The sequence below is a fragment of the Anomaloglossus baeobatrachus genome, chromosome 2, assembly GCF_048569485.1.
Source record: "Anomaloglossus baeobatrachus isolate aAnoBae1 chromosome 2, aAnoBae1.hap1, whole genome shotgun sequence".
Taxonomy (NCBI): domain Eukaryota; kingdom Metazoa; phylum Chordata; class Amphibia; order Anura; family Aromobatidae; genus Anomaloglossus; species Anomaloglossus baeobatrachus.
This window is the reverse complement of record NC_134354.1, coordinates 251,602,709-251,617,308: the sequence shown is the minus strand read 5'-3', so window position 1 is coordinate 251,617,308 and position 14,600 is coordinate 251,602,709. Positions and strand designations below refer to the sequence as shown.

The following is a 14,600-nucleotide window of genomic DNA, read 5'->3' as shown; positions in this document are numbered from 1 at the left end:
TAGGACAATTGCACGATATCTGTCAGGTATCTGTAAATGTGACATCAAGGCGCCATGTTCCCCCTGATGCAGAAGTCCTCAGAGCTGAAATGCCCTTGAAATTATTGCTTATTCTACATATATGACCCTGGCTGAAACAAATGTTTGTCACATTTACAGAGATAAATGCTTATTCACATTATTTTACCATTTCTCTTCCATCACATGGAGAGAAATATCCATGTGAGTATGCCAGAAATGAGTGTCATACAACAGACCCTTTAGACTATATTATGGTGCAATTGGTTTTGGTCATGATGGCCGGCATTTTGCCACAACAAATTTGGTTGCATGCTGTATTATTTGTTTTGGGAAAAATGGAAGAATCTGTGGAGTGTCCAATGCAAATGTCTAATAGGGAACCTGTCATTAGATTTTTGCTCCCTTAACCAACAGTATGTCCTGCACCACTTGGGTTTAGGGTACTAAGCATGCCACTGTCAAAACTCATATAATGGCAACATGCAAAAAAGATGATAACATCAAGAGCATTCACAGACAAAGCGAAGTGTACTCTGAGATAGCGTCGTCTGCTCATGCTCAGGATGCCGATAGACTCTTGTCTGGTATTTTTGATGTCACTTACAGAGCTACTTGCTGTAGGTGTGCTGTTTCTATTTGTCTTAGTTAAAACTGTTATTTAATGTTTTTCATGCTTGTCTCTGCTGCCATCTACTGGTCAGACCTTTCGGCTCCTCTGTTTCTTTTGCCCAGCCCATGGGAGTGTCTGATGACCCTCTTGCATCACTTCCTGGCTTGTTCATTCCAGCCAGAGTTTTGTGAGAGCAACATCCCTTATTGGAGCTACTAGGAGCAAAGTCTTCTGACCACGTAGTAGCTTCAGAGGCAAGCATCGCTGGAGAATTACAATGCCAAGTACTTGGATTACTGCACTCTGCATGTCCTAACCTTTGGAAAAAATAAACCACCATTGTTTCATCTCAGCATGTGCATGTTTCACTCTGGAGCGCTCTGGTCCTGTCTGCCCTACCTATAGGAAAAACGAAGGTAAGACTCTCACAACTTCTCACAACTACGCACCTTCCATTGCCTTTAAGTGGGGACAGAACAGTCAGAAGACTGCTTAAGAGCTCAATACCCCGGCTACAGATCCCTAAGAACCCTGTAACTTCCCATGTAATCTGCCTAGCAACAAGCCTTGTGCACTAGTCTGCCTGCACAGTGCATGCCTGGACAAGCCTAAGGGGAAGCTCTCCCATCTGCCACGTCCTGTGTCACCTCTGCTTGCATTGTAAAGGGACAGTTTATGCACCTGCTGTTTCTCTCTTGCTATACTCCTTCTATAGACTTGCAGTACATTATACCTCATTACTGCACATTGCTGGACTGCGAACCCCAAGTTTTGCTAAAGACACCTTGGGAATCTCATCAAGGAGTCCTTGCAGAGCTGCACAATGATTTTTGGACCCCTATTCAAAAGTCAAGTTTCTTAAAGAGACAGTACACCTTAAATCAAAATGGCCGAAAAAGACCTTGGACAGTCCCCCACTGCTGAAACAGAGCAAATACAACCTGATACTGTCCATTATGAAGCCCAGGAGGCAGAGCCCACACTTTCAGCAGACCAAGTTGTCCGACCGAAGCGCTCTTCCAAACCCACGATAAAAGTCACTGAAAACTATCACACTATGAAAGATGAGTCATGTGAACACCTGGAAGAACAGTGGGAACGAGTCACCTATTACATGTCAAGACTTGAATCCTCATCAGGTGATGCCACATGCTTACAAGCCGCTCTGGAACGGCTGAACACAGCTCATGAAAGATACAAGAGACTGTCAACAAGGTACATTACCTTTCTAAAAGACTCTAAAATTGATGAAGCTCTTTCAGACCTGAGCAAGGCAGAAGAGGTAGACAAGGAAAGAGATGCCAAGGTGCAAGATGCCATAGACAAGGCCGAACACCGTATCTCTCACCAGCAAGAAACCAGATCACACCGATCAACCTCATCTAGACGTTCCTCTCGGTCATCCGGGTCATCATCCTCAAGAAGCTCAGCCCTGAGCGACAGGATACTAGAGACCCACATAAGAGCAGAGGAATCCAAGGTGAGACGTTCCTTCACAGAAAGAGAAGTAGAGAAAGAAGCCAAAAGGGCAGAAGCAGAAGCCAAAAGGACAGAAGCAGAAGCCCTTGCAAAAGCAGAAGCCGCTAAAGCAGAAGCCACAAGGGCAGAAGCGGAGGCTCGGATAAAGATTCTTCGGTCACAGATGGAAGAGTAAGTTGCGCTAGCTAAAGTGAGACTACTTGAGCAAGCATTGATCCAAGGTCCTGATCCAGCTGACTCGCCACCACTGGAAGCAGACAATCCAGTTGATCGCACAAGAGACTATGTACTGAATCAGTTACCTGTAGCAACCCCAGTTTGCAGTACCGTCCAAGCCGACAACACCGAAACCTCCAACTTACCTCTACCAGTGCCAGTGCCACCTAAAGCACCCGAGCAAATTAATAACAGTCACCAAGAGGTGCCCTCTCAAACACAGTCACCACGGCAAGATGGCAACCAAGTGTTTCCTGACCCACTTCCACAGCTCAAGCAGCGGTCATCAGAATCTACAGAGGCTAAACCACAGCTCAACCCTGCAGCAACGTCATTTTACCCGGGAACATCTCATCCATTCACGCCAGGCAGCCCATACGCCCCAGGGGCATCACGAGTCGTCGTGGCAACAAGTGGTGAGAAATCAGATATGTCTGAGTTTGCCAGGTTCATGGTGAGCAGAGAGCTAATCAACACTAGTCTCACGAAATTTGATGATCGTGCAGAGAGCTACAGGGCCTGGAAAGCAACTTTCAAGGCAGCCATCGCCAATCTCAACTTCACTGCAGAACAGGAGCTCGACCTCCTGATCAAGTGGTTGGGCCCAGGCTCTACAAACCGTATCAAGAGCCTCAGAACAGTCTTTGTGGGACAAGCAGAAGCAGGTCTCGCTGCTGCATGGCAGAGACTGGAACGCACCTTTGGCAGCGCAGAAGCAATAGAGAAAGCCCTATTCAAGAGACTGCAGGACATCCCAAAGATCAACCTTAAAGAAGTCCACAAGCTTCAAGACCTAAGTGATCTGCTCATGGAGCTGGAGCTCGCCAAAAGAGATCCTCGTCTGTCTGGGCTGTGCTACCTGGATACAGCCCATGGAGTGAACCCAATCGTGGTGAAGCTGCCATACAGTCTGCAGGAGAAATGGGCAACGTCAGTCTCAAGGTACAAAAGAATGCATGACGTCACCTTTCCCCCATTTATGCAGTTCTGCAAGTTCATCGACGAGCAGGCCCAGATGAGGAACGACCCCAGCCTCGACTTCCTAGAGTTCAACACTTCGGCAGCTGCAACATCATCATCAAGGTATGAAGGTGCCATACACAAACGCAGAGACATTAAGAACACTGTGAGTGTTAGGAAGACTGAGCTACCACCACCTGTAGCACGCACAGATAAACAGAACACCATCTCATCACGAGATAAGTCTTTCAATCAAGAATGTCCCATCCATAAAAAACCGCATTCACTGAACAAGTGCAGAGGGTTTAGATCAAAAACCCTACAGGAGCGCAAGAAAGTCCTCACAGAGCTTGGGATTTGTTTCAAATGCTGCGCATCACTTGAGCACATGGCCAAGGACTGTAAATACATCGTCAAGTGTGAGGAGTGTCATAGTGAAAAACACGTTTCAGCCATGCACCCAACCCAGCTAGCTAGAGACACACCGGCTGCAGTCACCACCACTCCCACTCCAAGTCATGGCGGGGAGCCCAAGAATCAGACTGACACCACCACAGCAGTCTCCTGCTCATGCTCAGAGGTATGTGGAGAGGGCCAAACACAGAAATGTTGTGCCCGAATATGCCTCATCAAGGTTTATCCCGAGGGACATCTAGAAAAGGCAATGAAAGTGTATGCCATCATAGACGACCAAAGCAACCGGTCCCTAGCAGGAACCAAATTCTTTGAAGCCTTCGGAATTAATGGACCATCAGAACCCTACACCTTGAACACCTGCTCGGGTCGCATAGAGACTAGCGGCAGAAGAGCCCAGGGATTCATTGCTTCTCCTATCAATGGGAAGACTGAAATACCTCTACCAACGCTTGTTGAATGTGACCAAATACCCAGCCACAGGAATGAAATTCCTACCCCAGAAGCTGCATTTCATCAACCACACCTAAGACACCTCGCTAGTGTTATCCCACCTCTGAACAATAACGCAGAGATTCTACTCCTGCTCGGCAGAGACAATCTAAGGGTACACAAGGTGCGACAGCAGTGTAATGGGCCTGACTATGCACCATACACCCAGAGACTGGACTTGGGATGGGTAGTCATAGGCAATGTGTACGTTGATCGATAAGAAATTGATTCCTTCAAGACTTATGTGCATGGAGATGGGCGCACAACCTGCTTAAAGCCATGTCCTCATCACTATGGAGTGAAAGAGAAGTCTCCAGACACAATACAGCTACCTGACATCGCTTCTTCTCTGCATATCGACAATTCGGGAAGATCAGTCTTTCACACAACCAAGGACGACGATAAAGTAGCCTTGTCAGTAGAGGACAGAGAATTCATCGGAATAATGGACTGTGAGTTTTCTAAAGACAAAAGCAACCACTGGGTGTCTCCATTACCCTTCCGATCTACCAGGGTAAGACCCTCAAACAACCGAGATAAGCTCAGACTAGGTGTAACTCTCTTCAGCGTTCCATGAACAGCAAGCCTGAAATGAGAGAACACAGCGTCGCCTTTATGGACAAGGAAGTCTGCAACAACCTAGCAGAACCTGTACCATCTGAACTGAATCCAGCAGATCACGCAACTAGACCTATGTCTATAAGTTCTTTTGCTAACTCTTCTTGGCTTACAGGTCCAGAGTTCCTGCTGAGACAGTCAGAAGAGGGTGTCCAGGAAGCCTTCAGCATCCTAGATCCAGACAACGATCCAGATGTCCGAGCTGAAGTCAATACCCTGGCCACCAGTGCAGAAAAAACTTCCAACCTCGGTTGCCAACGTTTTGAACGTTTCTCCAGCTTGATGAGGCTCGTCAGGACTGTCGCTAGGTTAGTGAATATCGCCAGATGCTGTCGTACTGACCTTAAAAACAAATACTGTCATCGCTGGCATGTCTGCCACAAAGCCCTTTCTGCTGAGGACATCTCCCATAGCGAGTCCCTCATAATACGCCACCTCCAACAGAGTGAATTCGCCATAGAATGGAAGTGCTTATACAACAAACAGCAGATTCCATTAAGAAGTCCTCTCGCCAATTTAAACCCAGTCATCGACAGTTTCGGCTTACTGAGAGTTGGCGGTCGTTTGAACCAGGCTCATCTTGGAGTTGCAGAACAAAATCCTCTCATCATTCCCAACAAACACCATGTTACAGTCTTGCTGATCCGACACCACCATGAAAAGACTGAACACCAAGGCAGGCAAATTACAGAAGGTGCTTTACGGTCTGCAGGCCTGTGGATTGTTGGAATGAAGAGACGTGTAGCACAAATACTACATGATTGTGTGCACTGTCGTAAAGCGAGAGGAAAACAACTGTACCAGCAAATGGCTGACTTGCCTACAGACAGACTTTCTACAGAGCCACCTTTCACCTACGTGGGCCTAGACGTTATCGGACCATGGATGGTGTCCACACGCAGAACTCGCGGACGCCAAGCAAACAGCAAGCGGTGGGCTGTGTTATTCACCTGCATGAGTGTTCGAGCCGTTCACATTGAGGTGTTAGAGTCCATGGATACCTCCAGCCTAATCAACGCCTTGAGAAGGTTCCTTGCCATCAAAGGACCAGTGAAACAGCTGAGGTCTGACCGTGGAAGCAACTTCGTCGGTGCATGTAGAGAACTGAACATCGACACCAAACCTATCCAAGATCAGCTGGCAGGGAAAGGTTGCACCTGGATCTTCAATCCCCCTCACAGTTCTCACATGGGAGGCTCCTGGGAGAGGATGATCGGGATTTCACGCAACATCTTGAACTCCATGCTAATGGACGTCAATTCCTCAAGACTCACACATGAGACTCTAGTCACTCTTTTAGCTGAAGTCTCAGCCATTATCAATTCAAGACCCCTTGTGCCGGTGACCATGGATCCAGAAACACCAACCATATTGACTCCTACTATTCTTATTACCCAAAAAACTGACAACCCGGTAATGCCCAGCGGAGAGTTCACCCACGCGAACACTTATCAAAAACACTGGAAACGGGTTCAATACTTGGCTGACTACTTCTGTAACCGATGGAGGAAGGAATACCTCACCATTCTTCAAGGAAGAAAGAAGTGGCGACATCCCAAGCCTAACCTCAAGGAAGGAGACCTAGTCCTCATGAAAGATCAGACCACAGAAAGGACTGACTGGCCTATGGGACTAATTACTAGGATACTGCCTAGACAGGACGGCAATGTTCAGAAGGTGGAGCTAAAGGTCATCAGGAAAGGTAAGACGAAGACCTTTGCAAGGCCAATCCACGAACTTGTTCTGCTTTTGGCCATAGAGAGCGTCCCTACAGGATGAACGCTACCGGACCTGAACTTTGAGCCATCCTTCTTGTTTTGGACTCAATTGAGCTTGTTTTTGCATTTAACATGCCTTTCCTTTCAGGTTGTATTATGGACTCAATAGTGAAATCCCCAAAGTGAATTTCAGACGGGGAGTGTGCTGTTTCTATTAGTCTTAATTAAAACTGTTATTTAATGTTTTTCATGCTTGTCTCTGCTGCCATCTACTGGTCAGACCTTTCGGCTCCTCTGTTTCTTTTGTCCAGCCCATGGGAGTGTCTGATGACCCTCTTGCATCACTTCCTGGCTTGTTCATTCCAGCCAGAGTTTTGTGAGAGCAACATCCCTTATTGGAGCTACTAGGAGCAAAGTCTTCTGACCACGTAGTAGCTTCAGAGGCAAGCATCGCTGGAGAATTACAATGCCAAGTACTTGGATTACTGCACTCTGCATGTCCTAACCTTTGGAAAAAATAAACCACCATTGTTTCATCTCAGCATGTGCATGTTTCACTCTGGAGCGCTCTGGTCCTGTCTGCCCTACCTATAGGAAAAACGAAGGTAAGACTCTCACAACCTCTCACAACTACGCACCTTCCATCGCCTTTAAGTGGGGACAGAACAGTAGGTTTGATAAAATCACTATCTTATTAGCATGAGATTATCACAAGAGGACTAGTAAACCTGTTGCCATGTAGTCCTTCATAATCAAGAGCTCTGTAACCTCACCTCCACCACTCAATGGCAGCTTTCTGCCTATGCACAGTTTACACAAAAAGCTAATCAGTGGTGAGGGCAGGGTTATACAGGGCTTAGCATTCATAGAACAGGCAAATCTATAGCCAATAAAACACTGTTTGTATCCAACTGCAGCAAAGAACCCAGTAAGTGATACAATTAAGTCCAGAAATATTTGCACAGGGACAAATGTTTTGGCTTTTTACCAAAACATACAGTTATGCAATCAATATGGGCTTAAAGTGCAGACTCCCAGCTTTAATTTATGGGTATTCACCTCCTAGTTGGAGTAAAGGCCCATTTACATGCAACGACATCGCTAACGAGATGTCGTTGGGGGTCACAGAATTCGTGACGCACATCCGGCCTCGTTAGCGACGTTGTTGCATGTGAAACGTACGAGTGACCGCTAACGATCAAAAATACTCACCTAATCGTTGATCGTTGACACGTTGTTCATTTTCAAAATATCGTTGCTCGTTCTGGACGCAGGTTGTTCGTCGTTCCTGAGGCAGCACACATCGCTACGTGTGACACAACAGGAACGACGAACAGCCCCGTACCTGCGTCCTCCGGCAATGAGGTGGGCGTGTCTTTCATGCAGCTGCTCTTCGCCCCTCCGCTTCTATTGGACGCCTGCCGTGTGACGTCGCTGTGACGCCGCATCAATCGCCACCTAAGAAAAGAGGCTGTTTGCCGGCCACAGCGACGTCGCTGGGAAGGTAAATCCGTGTGACGGGTAATAGCGATATTGTGCGCAACGGGCAGCAATTTTCCTGTGACGCACAAACGACGGGGGCGGGTGCGATCGGCAGCGACATCGATAGCGATGTCGCTGTGTGTAAACCAGCCTTAAGGGTTTAGAAATTACAACTCTTTAAAATGTAGCTGCCTCTTTATCAAGGAAATAAAAGTAATTGGTCGATTATCTCAAAAGCTCTTTAGTGAGCTGCATAGGCTATTCCCTTATGAATCCATCATCAATGAAGCAGGTAAACGGTCTGGAGCTGATTCCAGGTTTGGCATTTGCATTTGGAAACTGATGCTGTGAACCCACTACATGCGGTCAAAGGACCTCAATGAAAGAAAAACAGACCATAATTAGGCTGAAAGAAAGACAAAATCCATCAGAGAGATAGCAGGAATGTTAGGAGTGGCCAAATCACCAATTTGGTTCATTCTGCAAAAAATAAAAAACGCACACTGGTGAGCTTAGAAACTCATAAAGGCATGGACACACATGGAAGAGAACAGTGGTGGATAATGGCAGCATCCCTTCCATGAACAAAATCCCCTTCATAACGTCCACTCAAGTGAAGAACAAAACTTCATAACAGTAAATACAGAGGGTTCACCACAAGGTGAAAACTATTAATCAACCTTAAAAATAGAAAGGCCAGATTCGATTTTGCCAAAAAATATCTAAGGAAGCCAGCCCAGTTCTGGAAAGGTATTGTTTGGACAGATAAAACTAAGATCAACCTGTACCAGAATGATGGGAAGGAGAAAGTATGGAGAAGACTTGGAACAGCTCATGATGCAAAGCCCACCACATCCTCTGTAACATGGTGGAGACACTATTGTTTATTGATGATGTGACTGAAGACAGAAGCAGGCAGATGAATTGTGAAGTGTACAGGGCTTTACTTTCTGATCAGAGTTAACCAAATGCTGTAAGGGTGATTGGACGGTACTTCACAGTATAGACGGACAATGACCCAAAACTTACTGCAAAAGCAATCCAGGAGTATTTTAAGACAAAATGGGATATTCTGCAATGACTGAGTCAATGCCCAGATCTGAACCCCATCTATCATGCATTTTATACTGTATATTTAAGGCAAAACTTAAAGTAAAAAGACTCAGCAACAACTAACTGAAATCAGCTGCAGTAAAGGCCTGGCATAACATTGCAAAGGATGAAACTGTATGGTGTATGGTGACGTTCATGGATTCCAGACTTCAGGCGGTCATTGCCTGCAAAGTAATCTCTACAAAGTATTAAAAATTAACATTTTATTTACAGTAAAGTTAATTTGTCCAATTACCTTTGAGCCCCTGAAATTAGTAGTCTTTGGAGAAAAATTATTGCAATTCCTAAACGTTTCATAGGATATTTTTGTATAACCTCTTTAATTAAATCTGCGGCAGCTGTGTGGAGTCTGCGTTGGCTGTGCAGGTTCTGCGGCAGCTGGTGCTGGGACGGTGGCTGGGCTGGTGCTGTGGGGCGAGCGATGAGGACTTCGAATGATGCCACCCGGAGTTGGCACCTGTGCAGATGGAGCTTTTGGCTTAATCTCTCATCTGCACATGCAGATTGATTTTCCCAGGATATTAAGGAAAATGGCACTTGGAGGATGGCGCCCGAGGGTAGCGCTTGCACGAATGAGACCTCAGCTTGCCATTGAGCCAAGAGCTCAATCTGCGCTGACTTCGGGCGCCAGTTCTTTGAAGCCCCCACTGCCTGCAGCCGCTGCCACAGCTCGAGCCCCAGCATAGCTGTCTCAGCACCAGCACAGCTGCCCCAGCCACCGCTGCCGCAGTGCCGGCAAAGCTGCCCCAACACCAGCACAGCCGACAGTTTCTGGTACACCCACTGCCCCTGCCTCCTGTGACTTCGCTCTACCATCACTGCCGCCCCCTCTGGTAAGACACCACCGGATTATAAGACCGACCCCATTTTTTCCCACCTTTCTTTGCTCTGAACTGGTGTGCGTCTTATAATCCGGTGCATCTTATAAACCGAAAAATATGGTAACTGGAATCAGGGTCTCTATGCCTACATCATACTGCTCTTGGATGGATTAGTAAAACCCTGGGGACAGATTCCCTTTAATACGTCCCCAAACCATACCTTTTTATCCTTGGTTGTTGTTTTTTTAGGAAAACATGACAATTTGAAATAAGTCTAATAGGACATCTCATAAATAGTGATGAGCAAATAGTAACTATTCATGTTCGGATAATGTACCGAATACCGAGTATTACTCCAGTATACTCATAAATGAATGTATTTTGTCAGTAGAGTAGGGAATGTGCACTTTGAGTAACGTGACTTTGGATTTTTATATGTTTGCAGGCAGTACAAGGGACCGGATTGGCATTTATTGCATTCACTGAAGCAATGACCCATTTCCCAGCTTCTCCTTTTTGGTCCGTCATGTTTTTCTTTATGTTGATTAATCTTGGTCTGGGAAGTATGATTGGCACAATGTCTGGTATTACTACTCCTATTATTGACACATTTAAAGTACGAAAAGAAGTCCTTACTGGTAAGTGGCTTATTTTTACTGTACCCGTGCATAGAAAGACCTCCTCCATTAATTGTGTGGAAAATATGTAAAACTTGTTGCAGATGTACAAATATTATACAAGCTGCGCATGGGGCTTAAGGGTGCTGTACACGCTGCAACATCGCTAGCGATAGCTAGCGATGTCGTGCACGATAGCACCCGCCCCCGTCGTTCGTGCGACATTTGGTAATCGCTGCCGTAGCGAACATTATTGCTACGGCAGCGTCACACGCACATACCTTTTCAGCAACCTCACTGTGACCGACGAACAATCCCTCCTTCAAGGGGGAGATGCGTTCGACGTCACTGCGGCGTCACTAAGCAGCCGCCCAATAGCAGAGGAGGGGCGGAGATGAGCGGCCGGAACATGCCGCCCACCTTCTTCCTTCCTCATTGCCGGTGGACGCAGGTAAGGAGATGTTCATCGTTCCTGCGGTGTCACACATAGCGATGTGTGATGCTGCAGGAACGACGAACAACCAGCGGCATGCACCACCAACGATATTATAAAAAGGAGCGACGTGTCAACAATCAACGATTTTTGATGCTTTTGCGATCGTTGATCGTCACTCCTTGGTGTCACACGCTGCGATGTCACCAACGGCGCCGGATGTGCGTCACTAATGACGTGACCCCGACGATATATCGTTAGTGATGTTGCAGCGTGTAAAGCACCCTTTAGGCCTCGGTTCTACTCGCAGTTTGCAAGGACGAGTGCAAGGCGATAAAACATCAGATTACACTCACACCAGTGCAAAACTATTAGTCAGTGTCCATCTGTGATTGATTTGTCATGCCATATCGGCCTGAGAAGTGAATCGCCGCATGCTGTGTTTAGCAGCGACTCTCAGCTCACACACCCCATACCAGTCTATAGGAGCGTGTGAAACATCGCACTGTACTCACATGTAATCCGAGTGCAGTGTGATATACACGGAGGCAGGCCAGGGAGGAGAGGGGAAGAAAGTGTTCCTTCCCTCTTCTCCGCAGCTGTGACCCAATCACAAGATCACATCACAGTCGCATGACCCTCGGCTGACAGTTGCAGCAGAGGGTCATTAGCATATTGCTTCCGATGCTTTCGGAAGCTATGCGCAAGTGGAACCGTACCCTTATCATAAGGAAAACAGATTGGAGCCAAATAAAGATGGTTTAGTGTGTTGTAAAGTCGGATAAAAAAATAAATTGAACTTTGGCTTCAAACATAGATGAGAGCTTCCACTTCCACTCTCTGTGTTCTGATGTGACCTGATCTTTGTTATGTACCAAAAACTGATCCGCGGTGCGCATTTCAAATCCGCAACATATCAACTTGTATTGCCTTTATGCTGAGTTTTCTCTGCAGATTTTCCTCATAGACTTGCATTAGATGCGAAAAATCCATAGATAAAGGATGCACATAAGTCTCTTTAGTGCTGTTCCAAATTAATTAGGCTGCTTTATTTTTGATACTTCCGGTCTTTGGCTTTGACAAATCTTCATTGATACAGTCAAGTGCGGATTACACGCGTCTTCAGTATGGAAACACACTAAAAATGCATGTGCATTTTTTGCCTGCTGTTCCTAATACATGTCTATGGGGAAACAGTGCTCCTAAAACTCCACACATCTCAGAAATTGAAAGGAAAAACTAGATCCAACTTGATTAAATATATTATATTATATATCCAATATTGATTAAAAGCGATATTTTAATGAACAAACAATAAAATTGAAAACAAGGGAAGTGGTAAATATACAATAAAAACCAGACACGTTTTGAACGACTAGCGTTCTTAAACTTGCTTTACAAAAACTTTTTATACCCAACAAATTGACATGTTGCAGCCTTGAAAAGCGCACCACAACTCTGTTTCTCAGTAAAAATGAATCACGTGGGCAGGAGATTTCTATAAATTCCATCCACCTTACTGTAAATGTAAGACGCTGCGTTTTTAATTACATGAAAATACGTAGCATAAAAAACTCACCATGGGCACACGGCCTAAGATTACACTGGTCAACCCAAAATGTTATTTTTCTTGTATCTGGTTTGAAAATGGGTGGTTTTAACTAATTTTGGGGTCCTGATTTCAGTCAGATTTTTTCTATCACGTCACATTAAATAGATACACAGCATTTTTAGAAAGACGATAAGAAACTATTAGGCCTACTTAGAAGCTACACTATCAATGTCATAAAGTCGTAATGATGACTCAAAGTCACAATAATAGCAATAGCACTTACAAATTATACACTTTCAGCTTAATTGCTATCAAAATTCAAATTCTAATGTCATGTTGTTTGGGCAAAATGGGCTGATGAGACTTTCCTTTTGTATGTGGTCTCATCTGTCTCCTTACACAACATCCAGCAGTAGTCGCCCATCATTGCAGGATTCCAGTGGCCTTGGTAGCGTTATTCCATGGTAAGAATGTCCAGGTGAAAACGCTCACCTTGTTCATCACTAACAGAACCCACGTTTTCTGGAAAAAGTCAAGGTGCGAATGTAAAAAATAAAATATCAATGATAGTCTACAGCCCATATCTTTGTAGTTTTTCAATAACTCATTGACTATGGAAACATAGTCATCATCTTTATTGTTACCCAAGACGCCATCAACAACTGCTTTGAAGGAGGACCAAGCAGATGACTCATGCTTCTTTAGTTTTGACTCGAACGTTTAATTCTTTAGCAATTTCCTGATTTGAGGTCCCATGAATATATCTTCCTTTAACTTAGCTGCACTTAATTTTGAAAACATAGCAACCAAATGATTGAAAGCCTGACCCTCTTTATGAAGAGCTTTTACAAAGTTCCTGATCAATCCCACCTTTATATGTAGAGGCGGCAGAATTATTTTGCTTGGATCAACCAGTGGGATATATTTGACATTTTACATTTTCTTTTCCAGGAATATACAATTTCCTTACAGAATTTAGTAAACCTAAAAGCAGAGCAACAACTTTTAAATCACAGCAAATCTGCCATTCAAGATCTTTATATTTCACAATTTTGTTTTTGTTTGCTTTTGTTGTAAACTTTCCACACACAAAGCAGAAGTTATCAGGATGGGTTACTCAACAACGATGACGTTGAGCATTTGCCATTTTGCTGTAATTAAATTAGACAAGAATTGTAACCTTTTCCTATCCTGAGTCCCCTAGGGAGGAACATTACAAAAATTATGTTACACTCCTTTGTCGGGCCACTGCCTTGTTTATCATTCACATGTGAATAAATTGATTTCCTGTTGATATATTTTACAAAGTTCATTCATATTGCACAATTCTGTTTTGACGCTTTTGCCCTATTATAATAGGATTTCGATGAGCAGAACAGGAAATTTTATTGAATAGGAAAAGGTTAAAAGGGTCTCACCAACGCTAATAAATACACCAGAACTCCATGATTGCACATTTATATACCATTCAGACATTTCACTCATTCCCAAGCTTTACATATCATTGCGCAATACCATTTCATTGAGCAATACCACGGAAGCCCGCTAAATCACATTACGCAATATCAATCATATAGGACACCTGCCCTCTAGTGACTGTTTGCAACTTTTTACACTGGATATTACACAAAAATGAATACTATCACATGCTTAGTCGGTGATTCAATCATTTCAAACAAAAAACAAAAGAGGGATTGTGGTGACAAAGCAAGTACACAAATTACATTTAAAAAATCTGCAATATCTAAAAAAAAAATCTTACGTGATACAACATTTCTGATGGTATATTTGGAATCTGGAGGCAAAAATAAATATGATTTGGTATATTACAAACCAAATGCAATTTTATTGTTGACCCGTGTTATGTTTATAATGAGCCTTTTGAGGTGTTTTTGGAACGGAAATTGAGCGGAAACTCTCCAAATCCTCCTCAAACATTTGAGTTTTTGCTCAGTTTCCACTCCAAAAACTCAGCAAAAATACTGAGTGCCTATACTGGTAAATATCCAATTTGTATGAATCAGCTCACCGTATAAAAGCTCAATCCCGATTCC

General features: G+C 44.5%; 1 protein-coding gene across 2 annotated transcripts in view; it reads left to right on the top strand.

The window, feature by feature from the left end:
- Positions 1-14,600, top strand: part of SLC6A17 (solute carrier family 6 member 17) — a 121,454-nt gene that overhangs the window by 86,828 nt on the left and 20,026 nt on the right. For both annotated transcript variants that reach the window (XM_075335742.1, XM_075335741.1), the window contains exon 9: positions 10,390-10,582. In XM_075335742.1, the coding sequence (XP_075191857.1) occupies positions 10,390-10,582 (193 nt within the window). The remainder of the gene's footprint in view (positions 1-10,389; positions 10,583-14,600) is intronic.